We start from the raw sequence: 20,503 nt of genomic DNA on the forward strand, positions 1-20,503 counted from the left end.
CACATCATAACAAGGGTACTACTATCAATATAATTTCTCACTATTGATATTGACCTTTATCACCTGGCTGAGGTAATGCTTGTCGAGTATCTCCTGTGTAAAGTTATTCATTATTCCTCAAGAAGCACTCAATTGTATTTTCAAAACGTAATTTCTTCCTATTTCACATATCCTTTGACTAACAACTATCTGAACCTGTTGCTCCGTTTATTTCTTATTTATTTGTAACATATTTTTGCCATACAATAAAGGGAAGATTTAAATTTATTAAAAGTAATTTTATTCATAGTATTTTAAGCCAAGTTAGAATATTTATGGTTTCCTGAACCAGACTTATAATGTTGATTTTCTTTGCATGATTTGAAAAAAACTCATTGGTTGTCCATTTCTTCATCTACTTACAATATTGGGAGATAAACACGAGAGGATTATAGGGCAATAATTTTCAAAGTTATTTGACAATGTAGGCAACAAACTTCCTTCTTGGACAAGTTAAAAGATGATGATGGGGAGAGTAGTCTTTGAATATTGACTTTTGAATACTGACTGCTATCTAACACCTATTATAATTTCAAAGTAGAGAAGAATATAAATAATATCCCAGTATATAAGCAACAGTAATATATTACATCATGTTGTAATATAAAACTATTTATAACTTCTACTGTAATAGTGTCACAGGTACTTTATTACCACTGTTATTCATGATGTATATTAAATGAGGTTTTCCTGTATTGTTTAGGAATAGTCAATTTTATTATAGAAGACAAAGACATAAGATGGATAAAACTCATAAAAAGTGTTAAGCATATAAATTGTAAGGCTAATAACTTATGAGATATTGGTAAAATGACTTGTAAGTAGAGATAAAAAGTAAGCTACTGACTTATGAAATATAGGCAGAATTGATAAATTGTGTTGAATATAGGTAGTAAATAAAATTGCCACCTACTAAACATAGATGGAATAAATTAAAAATATGATGGAACAAAGAAGAGCATTATTTATGGTAGGAAGAGATGGAAAGACAAGTTCATAATTCTGCCACCTCTAGACTGACAACTTTGTCACCTTGAAAACAACCACCCACTGGTGATATACACTATGGCCCCATTATGGTCCCATGAGCTGTATCCAGGAAACACAGTTAAAATCCATGGCTGTTGAGCAGGCTAACTGACAAGCTCCGGCCAGGTATACTTATCCCTGCGTCCCTCCAACAGGGCAAATATATATCATTGGCTTCAGGAACCCTCCACCTGTGGGCCCTTGCTCAACCTCAACTCTGTTTCTTGTAAGAACACCACAGTGGGGACATCTGAGGCACAGGGAAGAGAGACTGGACACATAAACATTAAGTAAACCAAGATTCCTAAGTATATTAACTTGCCCTATTTCTTTCCCCTTGTTTCTATCTATGTATTTTATTAACATCGTTATTGGAGTAAAATTGCTTTCCAATGTTTTGTTAGTTTCTGCTGTATAACAAAGTGAATCAGCTATATGTATACATATATCCCCATATCCCCTCCCTCTTGCATCTCCCTCCCACCCTCCCTATCCCACCCCTCTAGGTGGTCACAAAGCAGCGAGTTGATCTCCCCGTGTGATGCAGTTGCTTCCCACTAGCTACCTATTTAACATTTGGTGGTGTATATAGGTCAATACTACTCTCTCACTTTGTCCCAGCTTACCCTTCCCCCTCCCCATGTCCTCATGTCCATTCTCTACATCTGTGTCTTTATTCCTGTCCTTTCCTTAGGTTCATAAAAACCATTTTTCTTTTTTTTTTTTAGATTCCATATATATATGTTAGCATATGGTATTTGTTTTTCTCTTTCTGACTTACTTCACTCTGTATGAGAGGCGCTATGTCCATCCACCTCACTACAAATAACTCAATTTCATTTCTTTTTATGGCTGAGTAATATTCCATTGTATATATGTGCCACATCTTCTTTATCCATTCATCTGTCGATGGACACCTAGGTTGCTTCCATGTCCTGGCTATTGTAAATAGTGCTGCAATGAACATTGTGGTACATGACTCTTTTTGAATTATGGTTTTCTCAGGGTATATACCCAGAAGTGGGATTGCTGGGTCATATGGTAGTTCTATTTTTAGTTTTATATGGAACCTCCATACTGTTCTCCATAGTGTCTGTATCAATTTACATTCCCACCAACAGTGCAAGAGGGTTGCCTGTTCTCCACACCTTCCCCAGCATTTATTGTTTGTAGATTTTTTGATGATGGCCATTCTGACTAGTGTGAGGTGATACCTCACTGTAGTTTTTTATTTGCGGTACGCGGGCCTCTCACTGTTGTGGCCTCTCCCGTTGCGGAGCACAGGCTCTGGACGCGCAGGCTCAGCGGCCATGGCTCACGGGCCTAGCCGCTCTGAGGCATGTGAGATCTTCCCGGACTGGGGCACGAACCCGTGTCCCCTGCATCGGCAGGCGGACTCTCAACCACTGTGCCACCAGGGAAGCCCCTCACTGTAGTTTTGGTTTGCATTTCTCTAATGATTAGTGATGTTGAGCATCCTTTCATGTGTTTGTTGGAAATCTGTATATCTTCTTTGGAGAAATGTCTATTTAGGTCTTCTGCCCATTTTTGGATAGGGTTGTTTGTTTTATTGATACTGAATTGCATGAGCTACTTGTATATTTTGGAGATTAATCCTTTGTCAGTTACTTCATTTGCAAATATTTTCTACCATTCTGAAGGTTGTCTTTTCATCTTGTTTATGGTTTCCTTTGCTGTGCAAAAGCTTTTAAGTTTATTAGGTCCCATTTGTTTATTTTTGTTTTTATTTCCATTTCTCAAGGAGGTGGGTAAAAATGTTCTTGCTGTGATTTATGTCAAAGAGTGTTCTTCCTATGTTTTCCTCTAAGAGTTTGATAGTGTCTGGCCTTACATTTAGGTCTTCAATCCATTTGGAGTTTATTTTTGTGCATGGTGTTAGGGAGTGTTCTAATTTCATTCTTTTACATGTAGCTGTCTAGTTTTCCCAGCACCCCTTATTGAAGAGGCTGTCTTTTCTCCACTGTATATTCTTGCCTCCTTTATCAAAGATAAGGTGACCATATGTGCATGGGTTTATCTCTGGGCTTTCTATCCTGTTCCATTGATCTATATTTCTGTTTTTGTGCCAGTACCATACTGTCTTGATTACTGTAGCTCTGTAGTATAGTCTGAAGTCAGGGAGCCTGATTCCTCCAGCTCCATTTTTCTTTCTCAAGATTGCTTTGGCTATTTGGGGTCTTTTTTGTTTCCATACAAATTGTGAAAGTTTTTGTTCTAGTTCTGTGAAAAATGCCATTGGTAGTTTGACAGAGATTGCATTGGATCTGTAGATTGCTTTGGGTAGCATAGTCATTTTCACAATGCTGATTCCTCCAATCCAAGAACATGGTATATCTCTCCATCTGTTTGTATCATCTTTAATTTCTTTCATCAGTGTTTTATAGTTTTCTGCATACAGGTATTTTGTCTCCTTAGGTAGGTTTATTCTCTTTCATATTTTCATCATTAGTGTATAGGAATGCAAGGGATTTCTGTGCATTAATTTTGTATCCTGCTACTTTACTAAATTCATTGATTAGCTCTAGTAGTTTTCTGGTAGCATCTTTAGGATTCTCTCTGTATAGTATCATGTCATCTGTAAACAGTGACAGCTCTACTTCTTTTCTGATGTGGATTCCTTTTATTTCTTTTTCTTCTGATTGCTGTGGCTAAAACTTCCAAAACTGTGTTGAATAACAGTAGTGAGAGTGGGCAACCTTGTCTTGTTCCTGATCTTAGAGGAAATGGTTTCAGTTTTTCACCACTGAGAACAATGTTGGCTGTGGGCTTGTCATATATGGCCTTTATTAGGTTGAGGTAAGTTCCCTCTATGCCAACGTTCTGGAGGGTTTTTTATCATAAATGTGTGTTGAGTTTTGTCAAAAGCTTCTTCTGCATCTATTGAGATGATCATATGGTTTTTATCCTTCAGTTTGTTAATATGGTGTATCACATTGCTTGATTTGCGTATATTGAAGAATCCTTGCATTCCTGGGATAAACCCCACTTGATCATGGTGTATGATCCTTTTAATGTGCTGTTGGATTCTGTTTGCTAGTATTTTGTTGAGGATTTTTTGCATCTATGTTCATCAGTGATATTGGCCTGTAGTTTTCTTTTTATGTGACATCTTTGTCTGGTTTTGGTATTAGGGTGAGGGTGGCCTCTTAGAATGAGTTTGGGAGTGTTCCTCCCTCTGCTATATTTTGGAATAGTTTGAGAAGGATAGGTGTTATCTCTTCTCTAAATGTTTGATAGAATTCGCCTCTGAAGCCATCTGGTCCTGGGCTTTTGTGTGTTAGAAGATTTGTAATCACAGTTTCAATTTCAGTGCTTGTGATTGGTCTGTTTATATTTTCTGTTTCTTCCTGGTTCAGTACTGGAAGGTTGTGCTTTGCTAAGAATTTGTCCATTTCTTCTAGGTTTTCCATTTTATTGGCATATAGTTGCTTGTAGTAATCTCTCATGATCCTTTGTATTTCTGCAGTGTCAGTTGTTACTTCTCCTTTTTCATTTCTAATTGTGTTGATTTGAGTCTTCTCCCTTTTTTTTCTTGATGAATCTGGCTAGTGGTTTATCAATTTTGTTTTTCTTTTCAAAGAACCAGCTTTTAGTTTTATTGATCTTTGCTGTTGTTTCCTTCATTTCTTTTTCATTTATTTCTGATCTTATCTTTATGATTTCTTTCCTCCTGTTAACTTTGGGGATTTTTTGTTCTTCTTTCTCTAATTGCTTTAGGTGTAAGGTGAGGTTGTTTATTTGATATGTTTCTAGTTTCTTGAGGTAGGATTGTATTGCTATAAAATTCCCTCTTAGAACTGCTTTTGCTGCATCCCATAGGTTTTGAATTGTCATGTTTTCATTGTCATCTGTTTCTAGGTATTTTTTGATTTCCTCTTTGATTTCTTCAGTTATCACTTCGTTATTAAGTAGTGTATTGTTTAGCCTCCATGTGTTTGTATTTTTTACAGTTTTTTTCCTGTGAATGATATCTAGTCTCATAGCATTGTGGTCAGAAAAGATACTTGATACGATTTCAATTTTCTTAAATTTACCAAGCCTTGATTTGTGACCCAAGATATGGTCTATCCTGGAGAATGTTCCATGAGCACTTGAGAAGAAAGTCTTTTCCGTTGTTTTTGGATGGAATGTCCTATAAAAATCAATTAAGTCCCTCTTATTTAATGTGTCATTTAAAGCTTGTGTTTCCTTATTCATTTTCATTTTGGATGATCTGTCCATTGGTGAAAGTCGGGTGTTAAAGTCCCCTACTATGATTGTGTTACTGTTGATTTCCCCTTTTATGGCTGTTAGCATTAGCCTTATGTATTGAGGTGCTCCTATGTTGGGTGCATAAATATTTACCATTGTTATATCTTCTTCTTGGATTGATGCCTTGATCATTCTGTAGTGTCCTTCTTTTCTCTTGTAAAAGTCTTTGTTTTAAAGTCTATATTGTCTGATATGAGAATTGCTACTCCAGCTTTCTTTTGATTGGCATTTGCATGGAATATCTTTTTCCATCCCCTCACTTTCAGTTTGTATGTGCCCCTAGGTATGAAGTGGGTCTCTTGTAGATAGCACATAATGGGTCTTGTTTCTGTATCCATTCAGCCAGTCTTTGTCTTTTGGTTGGAGCATTTAATCCATTTATATTTAAGGTAATTATCGATGTATATGTTCCTATTACCATTTTCTTAACTGTTTTGGGTTTGTTTTTCTAGGCCTTTTCCTTCTCTGGTGTTTCCTGCCTAGAGAAGTTCCTTTAGCATGTGCTGTAAAGCTGGTTTGCTGGTGCTGAATTCTCTTAGCTTTTACTTGTCTGTAAAGGTTTTAATTTCTCCATCAAATCTGAATGAGGTCCTTGCTGTGTAGAGTAATCTTGGTTGTAGGTTTTTCCCTGTCATCACTTTAAATATGTTCTGCCACTCTCTTCTGGCTTGCAGAGTTTCTGCTGAAAGGTCAGCTGTTAATGTTATGCATATTCCCTTTATGTTATTTGTTGCTTTTCCCTTGCTGCTTTTAATATTTTTTCTTTGTATTTAATTTTTGATAGTTTGATTAATATGTGTCTTGGCATGTTTCTCCTTGGATTTACCCTGTATGGGACTCTCTGTGCTTCCTGGACTTGATTGACTATTTCCTTTCCCATGTTAGGGAAGTTTTCAACTATAATCTCTTAAAATATTTTCTCAGACCCTTTCTTTTTCTCTTCTTCTTCTGGGACCCTATCATTTGAATGTTGGAGCATCTAATGTTGTCCCAGAGGTCTCTGAGACTGTCCTCAGTTCTTTTTATTCATTTTTTCTTTATTTTGCTCTGCAGTCGTTATTTCCACTATTTTATCTTCCAGGTCACTTATCCGTTCTTCTGCCTCAGTTATTCTGCTATTGATTCCTTCTAGAGAATTTTTAATTTCATTTATTTTGTTGTTCATCAGTGTTTGTTTGCTCTTTAGTACTTCTAGTTCCTTGTTAAACGTTTCTTGTATTTTCTCCGTTCTATTTCCAAGATTTTGGATCATCTTTACTATCATTACTCTGAATTCTTTTTCAGGCAGACTGCCTATTTCCTCTTCGTTTGTTTGGTCTGGTGGGTTTCTACCTTGCTCCTTCATATGCTGCATATTTCTCTGTCTTCTCATTTTGCTTAACTTACTGTGTTTGGGGTTTCCTTTTCACAGGCTGCAGTTTCGTAGCTCCCGTTGCTTTTGGTGTCTGCCCCCAGTCGGTAAGGTTGGTTCAGTGACTTGTGTAGGCTTCCTGGTGGAGGGGACTGGTGCCTGTGTTCTGACGGATGGGGCTCGATCTTGTCTTTCTGTTGGGCAGGGCTGCATCCAGTGGTGAGTTTTGGGGTGTCGTTAACTTAGTGTGATTTTAGGCAGCCTCTCTGCTAATGGGTGTGCTTGTGTTCCTGTCTTGCTAGTTGTTTGGCATGGGGCATCCAGACTGGAGCTTGCTGGCCGTTGAGTGGAGCTGGGTCTTAGCATTGAGACAGAGATCTCTGGGAGACCTCTCACCAATTGATATTACATGGGGTCTGGAGGTCTCTGGTGGTCCAGTGTCCTGAACTCAGCACAAAAGGCCAGAGCACCAAGACCCTGTCAGCCACACGGCTTAGGGAAGCCTTCAGCCAAACAGAAACATCGTGAACAGAGCGCACACCTATAGAAACCCTCTGGTAGTTTCCATTCCTTTCTCTATCTATGTATTTTAAATTTATTTAATAAACTGTATTTCAGGCATCTTAATTTGGTCTGTGAGCTTTCCTATTCCAGGACTTCTGGGATAGCTTGCCTGGTAGAGTACTTGAAGGCTTCTGCAGCCCAGGGTAGTTTTCCACATTACAACATATATAGTAGAAGGAAATGATAAATTTCAATTGGAGCTTAGTGAAAACAAAGATGTAATTTTTCCCCATCCAAGTTCATGGATGTGTTCAAGTTCCAGTTTGTGGAGGAGTTAAATGCTCTAGTCCTAAGGCAAGCTATGTGGCCTGCTAGAAAGCCAGTGGTTACATTTGCTACAGATTTTTAGAGTATTTTTGATCAGATAGCTATTGTAATGGGGAAAGGATAGCCTAACCTTTATGTGCCAAGTAGAAATTTTATCTGTTTGAGAGGCTACCTCACTATATACATCAGGAGTCCTTTCTGACTTTTAAAAGAAAAAGTCATGGTCACCTAGAGGTCAGATTCCTAGACCACATGCATCACTTGATTGGGATATTAGAAGTACAGGAAATGAGGCTGGTCCCTATTAACTCCCCAGAGTGTCCCGGAACATGTACCCCCAGAATTAGGATATCATGGTGTTTCCTAATTACTGTGAAACTTCTTCTAGGTCCTAACCTGGGATCCATGAAATAACCCTGACTTCCCCATATCAGTTAAATCACTTTATGTTGGGCAATTCTCTCAACCTCACTGAAGTTCAGATCTTACATTTATAAAATGAGGAAATTTGCATTTTACGTATTCTAGAAGGTGAACTTTAGTACTGCCAGAGCTGTGATTACAGTTATGACAAAGATGAATCTCAAGGCAGCCTTGGGCATTCTTGCTGGAAAAAGGCAGAATACTTACTTAATGAGAATTTTATTTCTGGTCCAGGAAATTTCAGGCTGAGGATAGGATTCCACTGCACACATGAAAGTAGCCACTTCTTCAACTAAGGCATCCACTGTTTCAAGAGGAGTGGTGATGACAGGGGCTGAAAGGAGAGGAGAAATCAAATGAGAGCATTCTACAGTACTGCTTACTAACTCTTCTGTAAGTAGTCAGAGGCCACCACATACCTGAATGAGAATGACATTTCCCCATAGTAGAAATTTGCCAAAAGGAAGGAAAAATTTTGTGCAGAGGATTTTGTTGCTACTTCTAAAGTAGGCATTTGAGAATCAAAAGAGAAGGCTCTCAGGAGAGTCGGACTTAGATTTATTATATATGGGTAGAGGCAGATCCAGGTTGTGTGAAGTTCAAAGTTATATAATTTAGGTGTTCTTTTTACGAAAAAATATATAAAATTATTAATACAAAATGTCTGTTGCCTCCCTAACACCAATCAACTTGAAGGGAAGTGTCACTGAAGGGAAGTCAAAGTGAAAAGAGAAAACAATCTTAACAATTCCTGTTTAAAAACAATTTTTCCCAAATTTTGTTAAAACGTATGTTTATATGAACACATTGCTAGAAACCACCAGAGGTCTTAGAAGGGGGCTCCTGTAAATGAGAGGCTTTGAAGGTGAAGGTTCATCAGATTTATAAAGAATTCACATCTGAATTATGAGTAGATTAGAAAAAGACTCAATAATAAAAAGACAACCCAAACAACAAATGAGCAAAGGATCTGAACTGACCTGTCTCCAAAGAATGTATACGGATGGACAACAAGCATGTAAAAAGATGCTCAACATCATTAGCTATTAAGGAAATGCGAACCAAAACCTCAGTAAGATACTAGTTTACACACACTGGAATGGTTATAATAAAAAAGAAATATAACAACAAATACCGGCAAGGATGTGGAAAAATTAGAACCTTTGTGCATTGTTGGTGGGAATGTAAAATGGCACAGCCACTGTGGAAAACAGGATGGTGGTTCCTCAGATAAGCATAGAATTAATATATGATCCAGCAATTCTACTTCTGGATATATGCCCAAAAGAACTGAAAGCAGAGACTCAGATATTTGTCCATCCACGTTCAAAGCAACATTACTCATAGTAGCCAAAAGGTGGAGCAACCCAAGTGTCTGCCAACAGATTAATGGATAAACAAAATGTGGTATATCCATTCAACGAAATATTATTTGACAATAAGAAGAAACAAAGTATTGATACATGCTACAACATGGGTGAAACTTGGAAACAATAAACTAAGTGAAAGAAGCCAGTCACAAGAACGACATACTATACAATTTCATTTATATAAAATATCCAGAATAGTCATTATCTGTAGAGACAGAAAATACATGAGTGATTGTCTAGGAATTGGGAAGAGGATGGAGGGCTTAGGGAGTAATCTATGGCTAAGGAATGCAGGATTTCAAATAGGTGTAATAAGAATGTTCTAAAATCGATTATGATGATGAATGCACAGCTCTGTGAACCGTATATTTTACCCAAAGAGACTGGTATGTGAAGTATATCTCAATAAAGCTGGGGGTTTTGTTTGTTTGTTTTTGCTTGGGGTGTGTGTGTGTGTGTGTGTGTGTGTGTGTGTGTTACAAAAAGAAAGACAAAAGGAAGAGAGGCCATAAACATGGTCCCTCTCTCCTCCCACCTCCATGAAATGAGGGTCACCTGGCTTAGAAGAATTGGGGAGGAAAGAGAAGTTAAGAAGGATGAGAATGTGTTGGTAAAGGGATGCACCCCACTTCAATTTACAAATCTGTGAATCCCACCAAAACAAAGGGGTGAGGTCCTGGTCACCTCAAGGGTTTGATGGTGTGAGAGAGTGCCGGCCCCTGTATTTGGGTGAGTCTGAAAATCTACCCCATTGTATAATCTGATTTAAAATAATTATCATCACTGCTTTGTTATTATTTATCAAATATTTATTTACGATTTTTCATGGAGCAGGCACTGGGTTGACTAGAAGCAAAAAGATGTGTAAAGCACATCTCTGCCTGGTAAGAGTCCACAATATAGATGATAAGGTAGGATAGATACATAAAATGATCAGCTATAATAATCAGTTATGCCTGCTATCCTGGCATAATTATTAATAGTACCCCCATACTCCAAAAATACCTGAGTTTGGACAGTAAATTATATGGTCATTTTAGTTAAAATGCAAGGTGCCTGGGAAAGCCAAGTAAGTAGTGTGAGCAATATTTTAGATGCAGGGTAGGGGGTGACAGCCCCATAAAGCAAGAAAAAACTGGCACATTGGCCATTTAAAAATGCATCCAGGGCTTCCCTGGTGGCGCAGTGGTTGAGAGTCCGCCTGCCGATGCAGGGGACACGGGTTCGTGCCCTGGTCCGGGAGGATCCCACATGCCGCAGAGTGGCTAGGCCCGTGAGCCATGGCCACTGAGCCTGCGCGTCCCGAGCCTGTGCTCCGCAACGGGAGAGGCCACAACAGTGAGAGGCCCGTGTACCGCAAAAAAAAAAAATTAAAAAAAATGCATACAGTGTCTAAATGAAACTTATTTTTTTCAGTAAACTCAGAGGCAAACTCATTGGCTGAGAGTAAGGGAAATGGTGGTTGGGAGTGTCCACTTAGCCCATATCTCTTTCGTAAGTGTTATTCTTTTCTTAAGGTCCAGTTTAAGCACCATCTCCTCCCAATCTCCCTGACTTCCTAGATAGAACCAAATGCCCTTTTCTTTAACCTTGGGTCATCCTATATATGTCACTCATAGCACTTGCCACACAGATGCTATTAGAATGATTTATGTCTTTGTCCCACACTCAGTTATAAAAACCTTAAGCTTTGGGTCAGGGACCATGTCTCAGACCTCTCTCTATCTGGAGGGCTAGCATACTGACTAATGTATTGTTTAAATGAACCAAACTCTATTACTGAGGGCTTTATAAAAGGCATAAATTTTTTAAAAGGTTGAGAGAAAGTAGGTGAAAGAAGAGGGCAGAATTTTTAGGTGAAATGACGTCTTTTATATCTAGGCAGCAAGGCCCCCCTTTTCCCAACTTTGCACTAAAATGACCATTAATATATACAGAATGCTGTACAAAGAAATAAAGAAATTAAAAGTATTAAAGAATAGTTAAGAGACATAAAGACAGACAGGCACTAATAAACTTCTAACAGAAGTTCCAAAAAAAATAAAATAGAAGAAATGGCACAGAAGTAATATGTAAAGGGATAAATCACTGATCATTTTTCAAAAGTGAAAAAAAAAGCAGAAATATTCACATTGAAAGTTTCCACTAAGCATCGAGCCAGATAAAGAAAAATAAATTTATCCTTAGATACACTGGATTAAAACTGTAGAAAATTTAAGATAAAGAAAATCTTAAACCTTACTAGAAAGAAAAGATCAGTCACCTTAAGAAGAATGCCAATTAGGCTAACCTGATATTACTTGGCAACAGTTGATACCAAAAGGCAATGGACCAGTATTTTTAAAAGGCTGAGAAAAAAATAACTGTTAGTCTGGAATTCTATAGCCAGCTTAGATAATCATTTTTTTTTTTAAATGAAGACAAAGTAAATACACAGACAAATGCTGAGAGTATTTACCACTGAGACCTTCTCTGAAACAGTTACTGAAAGTATATAAACTCCATAAGAAATAACTTGTACCCCAAAGAAAGGGGCCAGTGATGAGAAACTGTAGTTAGCATAGATGGTGGTAAAAAATAATTGCAATTTTCGACACTGTGGAATATATATTTTTTAAACTCAATAATTTTTGTGTTTAAAAAAAGAGTGGAACTAGAATTCTAGACAAACAATTATAAGATGAAAGTTTAGGGAAGAAGTTCAGCAGATTGTTAAAACATTCTAAGTTCTTTACCGTAAGCAGGAAGATGACAGAAACACTGAATAACTCTAAACACGGGGAGAAAATATATGGTTAGAGACATATTGTTAAAATTTCATTAATGCTTACCACTAAAATAATAGATTAAAACCCCAAACTTCCAGAGTAGCAGAAGAAAAAGAGACTAGAACTGTATCAATTTAAAAAAAATGATGAAGAAGCAGAAAAGGATAAATAAGCCAAGAAAAGGTATAGTTAACAGAAGACACAAATTAATGTGGAAGAAACATGGCCAAATATATCAGAAATCACAGTAAACACCCATGGTATAAACTGATCTATGGAAAGACAGACACTATCATACAGGATTAAAAAACACAAAAGACATGCCTAAATAAATTAAAACAGAAACATTGGATATAAAGAGAATGGAAAATATATACGAAGTAAACAAAACAAAGTGATAAAGCAATAATGTAGTACTAATATAAGAAAAAATGGAATATGAGGTGATAAGTAAGCCTTTAAAGAATGAAGAGAAATACTACTTAATGATAAAAGGAGCAATCCATCGGGAAGATACAACAATCATGAAGCTTAATTATTTAAAAATATAGACTCAAACAAAGCCCAGACTAAAATTAATATTACCAGAAGATATTACAATGAAGTAATAGGCTACTAAATTTTTAAAGAACATTACACACACACACACACGAGAGTGGAAAAATGAATGAGGAGCAAAATGTTATAATCATTTACCTCCTAGTTGTGAGCATTGTGTGTAACTTTGTATTTTTGTTTTGCCGTACCTTACAGCAAAGTATTACAGGAAAATACTATATAATATTTTAAAATATATAAAATTAATATAAAATATATAAAATATATAAAATTAATATAAAATATTAAAAGTAATATAAAATATTTTATATAAAATATTAAAATCATAATTTTATATTATAAAATTATATTTTATATAAAAATATTAAATATTAAAATTAATATAAAATATATAGAATACATAAAATTAATATAAAATATATAAAATTATATTATCTTTGTAATAAAAATTATAGGACATAAATCAGAAGGCCACAGAAATGTTAATTTTCCAATGCAGTGGAAGCAAATTTGTAATTGATAACACAGTTTGAGAAAGTCAGTCTCTTAAGAAAGAAAGCAGATTTTTCTAAACAACTAATGAATGAAATAAGCAATCAATTGCATAATCACATAGATATTGGGAGATCAAAAAACAAAAAATATTATAGTAAGGTCATGGGATGCAAGTAATGATGGTTAACTGATAGTATTGAATGCTTTCATTGTTTAAAAAGAAAGCCTGTTGAGGAACTAGACGGTAAGAGGTTCTAGCACAGGACTTGAATTCAAGTCCCTGCTCCATCACTTACTTCCCACTCACTTAACTAGTTGCCTTGGCATCTTCAGCTGTAGACGGAGATAATAAAACCACCGCATAGGCTTGTCATGAGGATTAAGTAAGTGAATATACATAATGCATTTAACATTGTCCTTGGTCCGTATGGAACACTCTGTGTTATTTGATTCCTATAATTTAGAGACAGAAACCTGAACTATTCAGTTGTTCTCCTGGTTGCTGTATTACCTGCAAATTACCAATAATACTTCTAGGAGTCTATCCCAAGGAAATAATCCCCAAATGGAAAGGCATATAGATGAATTTCACTGCACAAAAATAGATTAATTGTACTAAATTGTACTAATTGTGTGAAAGTGGAAGAAGAGTTAGGCACACAGCTTTGTCTTCTAGCTGTGGTCTACTGGAGCTGGCTTGTACTGGCTTGCAAGAGTCACGTGTTAATTTCTCAGAAATTTAACAACATAATGGAATAGAGCCATTATTAGAAACAAAATTATATAAATTTGATTAGATAAATTGTGTTAAAAACAAAGTAATAATACTTAACATTTATCACTTTCTAATTATTTTTCTATATTTTACTATTATCTATGTTCTTGCGGTTATTTACATCTAATGTCTGTAGAAATTGTAGGTGTGCTACTATACATCTCCTCCCAACTCAGTGTTTGTTGGTACCTGGAAATTGGCTGTGACTGGAGCATTTATACAGCAGTCAACAAATGTAACATATCAGGGCCTTTTTTTCCTCAGAGAGGCAAATGTTCAACATATATTAGCAACTGTTATCTAAACAGGATACTATTTACACAGTCACTGCAAATGGTACTTTGAAGATATGATATAAAATATGCTCATGCTTTAGTGGCAGGGAGCAGAATTGCATAAACAATCTTATGATATCTTTTTTTAGGATATGTAGAAAAAAATGGAAGAAAATATATCAATATCTTTACAGTCCTGGAAGTGTAGGTGATTTTCTCTTTTAAACTTTTGTATATTTTGTGTTTTCAATATCATTCTTAATGGCCATGAATTATTTTTACCCAAAGCTCCAAACTTTATTCATTAGTTTCTTCTCATTCAACATGCAGATGCAGAAGTGACAGAGTTAACAGACATATTATCTTTCCAACGAGGCAACACAAACTCTGTTGAGATCAGTTAAGATCAAAGAAGTAAATCTTAGAATGTCTTGATAAACTTAGACATGGAGAAATACATGAGCTCTTACTAAGAACAGCTTCCCTTAATGTTCAGTGGCATGACAGTTTCATGTGAGATTTGATTCTGTTTTTAATAATTTTAGCATCTAAAACTGATTAAAAACCTGCTATCAGCCATGCATTATACTTTTCATTCATGATCTCATTTATGTATCACAACAAACATAAAGGCAGATACTTTTATTATTCTCATTGGCAGATGAGGAATGAGGGCGACGAATTGTTCAACAACTTGTCTAAACAAAACAAAAGCAGGAAGTGATAGAACTGAACTTCAAAGTTAAGTTTGATTTAAAGTACCTATCTTTTAACTCTAAGGTATACCATGTCTTCAGTGTGGTACTAGTTACAGAAAGGGGAAAAACATGATTGACACCAATATCAATACCTATAGACAGAGTATAGTCAGTTAAGTCCACTTTGCCCATATTCCAAAATTACCCAAACAAATCTGCTTTCAGATTTTTACTGGCACAATCACATAGTTGTATTTAATGACATTTGTTGACTCAGCAGACCGTCTCCTGTTTGCTTTCATTCTACTATCCAGCTTTCATCTCAGCCAGGGCCTGTTTAAACTAGGACACTATTTCTTCCCTCAATCCAAGGACCACATGAACAACAAATACATGAAAATAAACACAATGCTTTTCTGTACCCAAAGAGTAACTTGACTTGGATACTAGCTGCTGAGAAGGATATGATATTACCCTTTTATGGGCTCTAGCACATGGCCATTGACATACCAACTTCTGATTGACCAGCTGCTGACTGACATAACCAAATGACTGAATAAACAAAGAAGTCAGGTGTATTTGCTCCTTTCTGTTCTGGTATAATTAGGGCTCAGACTTGGAACATATTCATGCTTTTCTAACATCATGAATACAGTATTGTTTTTTCGGTATGACAAAACACTTTGGTGTCGGAAATTTTTCAAATCCCCCAAAGAAAGAGGATGTTCAGTACTGCTCATCATTTGGCATATCTTAGAAACTGACACATTTATTCTGCTGGTGATGTAATCAAACATAAGTTATTTTTTATTATGATGTCTTTGGAACTTGTAAGGGTCATTGATCATCTCAATAATTATTGTTATCTCACTTATTAATACCGTATCATTAACTCTTTGTCGCAGAACACACTGTTGGTCCTTGCCTTCAGGAATGACACTGGGGACAGGCAGGTAGGAATTCTGGGTCAGCCTGTTAGAATTTCTGAAATGACCTCTCCTGGGGGGCATTCCTTTGGGATTAAGAGATGATTTCATAGGGACTCATCTAAAATGTGCTTGTTCCCCAGAAGTGATCACGCCACCAATCATTGACAATCCTTAGCATAGTACATAACATTGTAAGTTGAGCACTGGTAGGTCCTTCATTTTAGGAGAAAACTGAGGCTTACAGTGACTACATGCTTTCCCTAAAGACACACAGAAAGGCATTGGGGACTAGAAAAGGAACTCGATTGTAACATTCTCTTCCAGACCTGCAATATCCTTGTTTCACTTTCTTCATTATTTGACCTAGACGACATGGTATGTTGCCAGATAATCTCAGCTCCCTTACTCTCTAGTCCTTTAGCTGCACTGACCCTGGAAAGTACCAATCTTGAACTAATCCAACCAGCTGTCTTCACTGCTCATATGTTCATAAAGTATTGTTGGATAAAGTGAAACAACAGTGCAGATCAGGACCATGATGGGCATGCAGTCTCCAGTCCCAGCGGGTCCTCAGCATGGACATATGGTCCTTCTACATTATCGGATACACTTCTCTCATCTTCCTGAATGGGACCATTTCCTTGAGGTCCTCTAGGCATCCCTTACTTGTCACTTTCCCCCAATAATCTCACGTCCTATTTCACTGAGAAGTTGCCTACTTCACCTTTCGAAATATGGTAGAAATCTTGCCATTTCTTCTCTTTTTCTGTTCTTTAAGGTCAATAATATTTAAAGCAACTGTGTTTCTGCAAACGTGGAATGAGTCACTCTTTCAATATACGTTAGTATAAAACATTCATCCAGGACTTGGTATCCTGGATTTCAATGACAGCTGTGCCTATCTGACTTAGTCATATGTCGAATTTGTGAATTCTATCCCTGTAGACATACGATTTAGAAGAAGAAGTTACTAAAATATACCTCAGGTTAAATCCCTTGAGACTCAAGAGCTTCTCGGTATGGTAGTTATGGGGTAATTTTAAAACTGGAATTTGGACGGGAGTTCTTTGTGCATAGCATGTTAACAAATTCAGGGCTGCTTACACGAACTACTATACTCCTACAGAAAATCCCACTATACACTTCATACTCCCTGATAAAGCGTTAAATATTATTGAAGAATGTGGTTAAGGCGAATGTTCAGTGAAATGTTGACTATTTTCATACATGACAGTTTATAAAATTTTCCTCCTTATGGTTTGATACTGAGCTCATGATTGAAAGTATTACTAGTTGAAATGATTCAGAAAGATAGTGACTTTTCCCTTTGTCTTTGAATATTAGGAATATCAATTAAATTAAAACTATAAGGATACACTATTAATTCTACAAAGTTGGTTATTAATTTTATGGAGGAAATCCTATGCCGATGGTTGGAAAAGAACCCATGGAATACTCTTGCAGTATTTTAATTGTGTCGGTTTATTTTGTGATATATTATGCTGCAGACGCCTTGATTCATTCATGCTAAAGGACTTAGGAAAAAGGTATACCATCTAAAAAGCCTCTTCCCATTATTGCCTTCTGCCAAGAATAGAGAAAACAACTAGAGATATTTTGTGTAGAACAATTTCATTACTTTCAATAGTATTAAAATAATCACATATTAATGTGTTTTTTTGTACCAATATATCCCATGTACTTCAACATTTAAAATTTTAAGGATTGTGTTTTCATGATAATGTTTATTCTCAGAACTGGTAAGTGTAGTTAATGAATGTTTGCTCTTCCAGGCCTGGTGTTTTGGCTAAGGCTGACGTTAAACCCATATTAATTTACATTTTTTAATAATACTCAAATACTCTCTTTGAGTAGGTAGGCAAAAATATTTTTTTGATTTTACAGTCTAATTAAAGCAGTAAATAAATTATGAACAAATAAACAAGGTTGGGGTAACAATCTGGCTATTTTATTTAGAAGTCAGGGTCTTGGCTTTGTGACATTTATGCCACCATTTTTGAAGTTTTCAAAATAAACAGTGTGCTTCATCTGTAAAGTTTGGAAGCTACAAATCTTCTCTTTCTAGAATATAAATTAGGAGGTTGGGTTTGGTTTTTCTTTGTGCACGAGATTCTAATTTGGACCAGAAAATCAATTGTCCTGCTCCTTGTAAGACTGGATTTCAGTATATTTTAGTATTTAACCATGTCATTTTAATGTAACTTCATGGTTTAGAATAGCACAAATAAATCTATAACAATCCATAAGTCCAGACGTCCAGGTGCTGCCTTTCCGGACATCCGTTGTATGATCAGGAAGTATTAAAATAATCTGAAGCCAATGTTAAGTCTTTCTGGCTATTATTAGCTATTTGGAAAGATCTAGATTCTCTTTTATCTGGAGCTACCTTAAAGTATTAGTTGACAATTAGACATTTAAATACATTTGAAGATGCTGTTCTACTCATGTAAAATAGAAAAAGAAAGCAACAAAACAACGTAAGTCTATGAAATCCGACCGTTTGTGAAGAAAGCTGTATCTTGTTAGCATGTGAATTTTGACCTTGTGGTTCCAGAAATTCTAATGAACCACAAAATCTAAGCTATGTTTCCCATCTACATACAATATATTTTAGTACCTTCACTTATCTATACAATACAAACCTGTTCAGTTCTTTGGTAAAGTAATATGAAGGGAAAATAATGCATTTGAGTGGGTCATAAATCACAGAACCTTTTTTACTCTACTGTAATACATTTAATTTGAAAACTCTGTAGTATCATTCAATCTGCTTTCTCGTGTCTTTGTAAAAAGATTTCAATGAAGCCCCCAGTCACTTCACAAGTCACCTATTTTCCTATCTTTCTTCCTGATTTGAAATACCCTAGTCTCAGTTTCATAATACGCTGGCCAGAAACTGTGGACATTCTTGCTACTGCAACAGGTGTTTGTCAGTTTCTTAAGTTGCTTTCCTTTCCCCTGAGGTGGTGTTATTTCCGGTACATTCCAAAGGCTCTGAAAAAAACCTTTCACAGTCTCTTGCCAAACCAAATCATGGCTCCAGCCTCTAAGTTATTGAGAACCCATTGTTCTTCAGGCTTTTATCTTATAGGCACTTGTGTGCGTCTTTCTCTAATTCCAATGTGGGAGGAACTAAAATATTGATTAAGAGTTTTGCAAAGCTGAAACTGAAAATGGAAATGATTTTTGTCCAGAAGCAAACACTCTGGATGTCTGGGACTGCGGTTGATTATATTCCCGGCAAACCTGATGTGAAAAGGTTTTCATCATCCATTTAGACCACCCTGAAGTTTGACATACACATAAACAAACGGACCTCGATAACTTGCAGTCTACCTGCTAATGTTTCCCCTATAAGCGAGGGCTCCACATTCACTGAATGGCTGAACTTTTTATTGCAGAACCTAAGCAGAGGAGGGATAGCAGTAGAATGGAGACCATCAATCAATTGCTTATTTATACAGTTTTCTCCCTCTCCATATACTGCACCCCTACTTCACCAAGTAAAACCCAAGCATGCCATAATATGAATCAGTCATGATCGGAACACACGCATGCACCTCAGAACTATGATAAGGCAAGAGAAGACAAGATTGCTCAAACCAACCTTTTGGAAGTTTCTCAGTCCCGCTGAAGGCAACCAAAGTAAGAATATGTACCAGTGGAATGTTGACAAGCTCTCTCATGATTAATCCAGGCTCAGGCAGCAGAAAGTTCTTTCTGGACAACACAAGGAAAATGCCCCCCCCCCCAGTTTACATTTTAAAGCATAGTTTGTTCCAAAAGGGTCGTCTGCTAATGACTGTTTGTGTCAGCAGCTCCACTGACTCTAAGTATAATCAGGAATTCTCAGACTTGGCTGTAATGATGGACACGGCCAGCTGGTGAGTATCCACTTAGGCCAGTAATGCAAGTGTAGGGCTGGAGGAACAAGGGAAAGAAAATCCCTTTAGAATCCCTTTTAAGACAGTGGTAGAAGGACAATACCAGATGCCTTTCGCAACCATCACTGGATTCCCCGAGGTATAGTTTTCCTGGTCTTCTGAGTCAGCTCACCATCCCTCCCGCACTCACCCCAGAGCCCTGGGCATATCTAATCATGACTCCTCCCCATTTCTCACTTCCCCCTCCCACATCCATCCCGTTAACAATTCCTACAGATTGCACCAACTCGATATTCCTTGATTTCCTCCCCTCCTTTGATTCCAGCTAGTCTCACCCTATCCCAACCTCCCTTTCAGACATTCATCTTCTTGGAATGACAGTGGTAACCTCCTGTCTGTTCTCTCTGCCTTGTGTCCTACTGTCCTCTAATCTCTTTTCAGATCGCCTGCCCTACTCAAAAGTCTTCAGTGGCTCTTCATCATAGAAAAAAATATTCAAACCTAATATGCCGTAGGAAGGCTCGCTGGACTCTGCCTACCTGTTTAGCCCCATCTGCTACAATCCATGCCTCTAGTTTAGTATTTAGCAACCTGGTTCCTGTATACAGCCTTCCTGCCTCCATGAATTGTTCCTACTGTTCTCCCGTCTTGGAATGCTTTCCCCTCCTCTCCACCCAGTTAATATCTATCTCAGCTTGATCATCATCTCCTCCTGGGAGCCATCCTGGACCAAAACTCCCACATCTTCCCAAAGTTGCATTAGGTTTACCTCCTCTGGGCTTCTC

General features: G+C 36.9%; 1 protein-coding gene across 2 annotated transcripts in view; it reads right to left on the reverse strand.

The window, feature by feature from the left end:
- The window catches only part of MUSK (muscle associated receptor tyrosine kinase), a 90,357-nt gene extending 70,710 nt beyond the window's left edge, over positions 1 to 19,647 (reverse strand). For both annotated transcript variants that reach the window (XM_082657413.1, XM_082657412.1), the window contains exons 1-2: positions 19,442 to 19,647; positions 8,153 to 8,279 (exon numbers count right to left, since the gene is read on the reverse strand). In XM_082657413.1, coding sequence (XP_082513539.1) covers positions 8,153 to 8,279; positions 19,442 to 19,520 — 206 coding nt within the window. In that variant the 5' untranslated portion in view covers positions 19,521 to 19,647. The remainder of the gene's footprint in view (positions 1 to 8,152; positions 8,280 to 19,441) is intronic.
- Positions 19,648 to 20,503: the final 856 nt, after the last annotated feature.

This window comes from Grampus griseus (assembly GCF_964374135.1).
Source record: "Grampus griseus genome assembly, chromosome: 6".
In the NCBI taxonomy this organism is placed as follows: domain Eukaryota; kingdom Metazoa; phylum Chordata; class Mammalia; order Artiodactyla; family Delphinidae; genus Grampus; species Grampus griseus.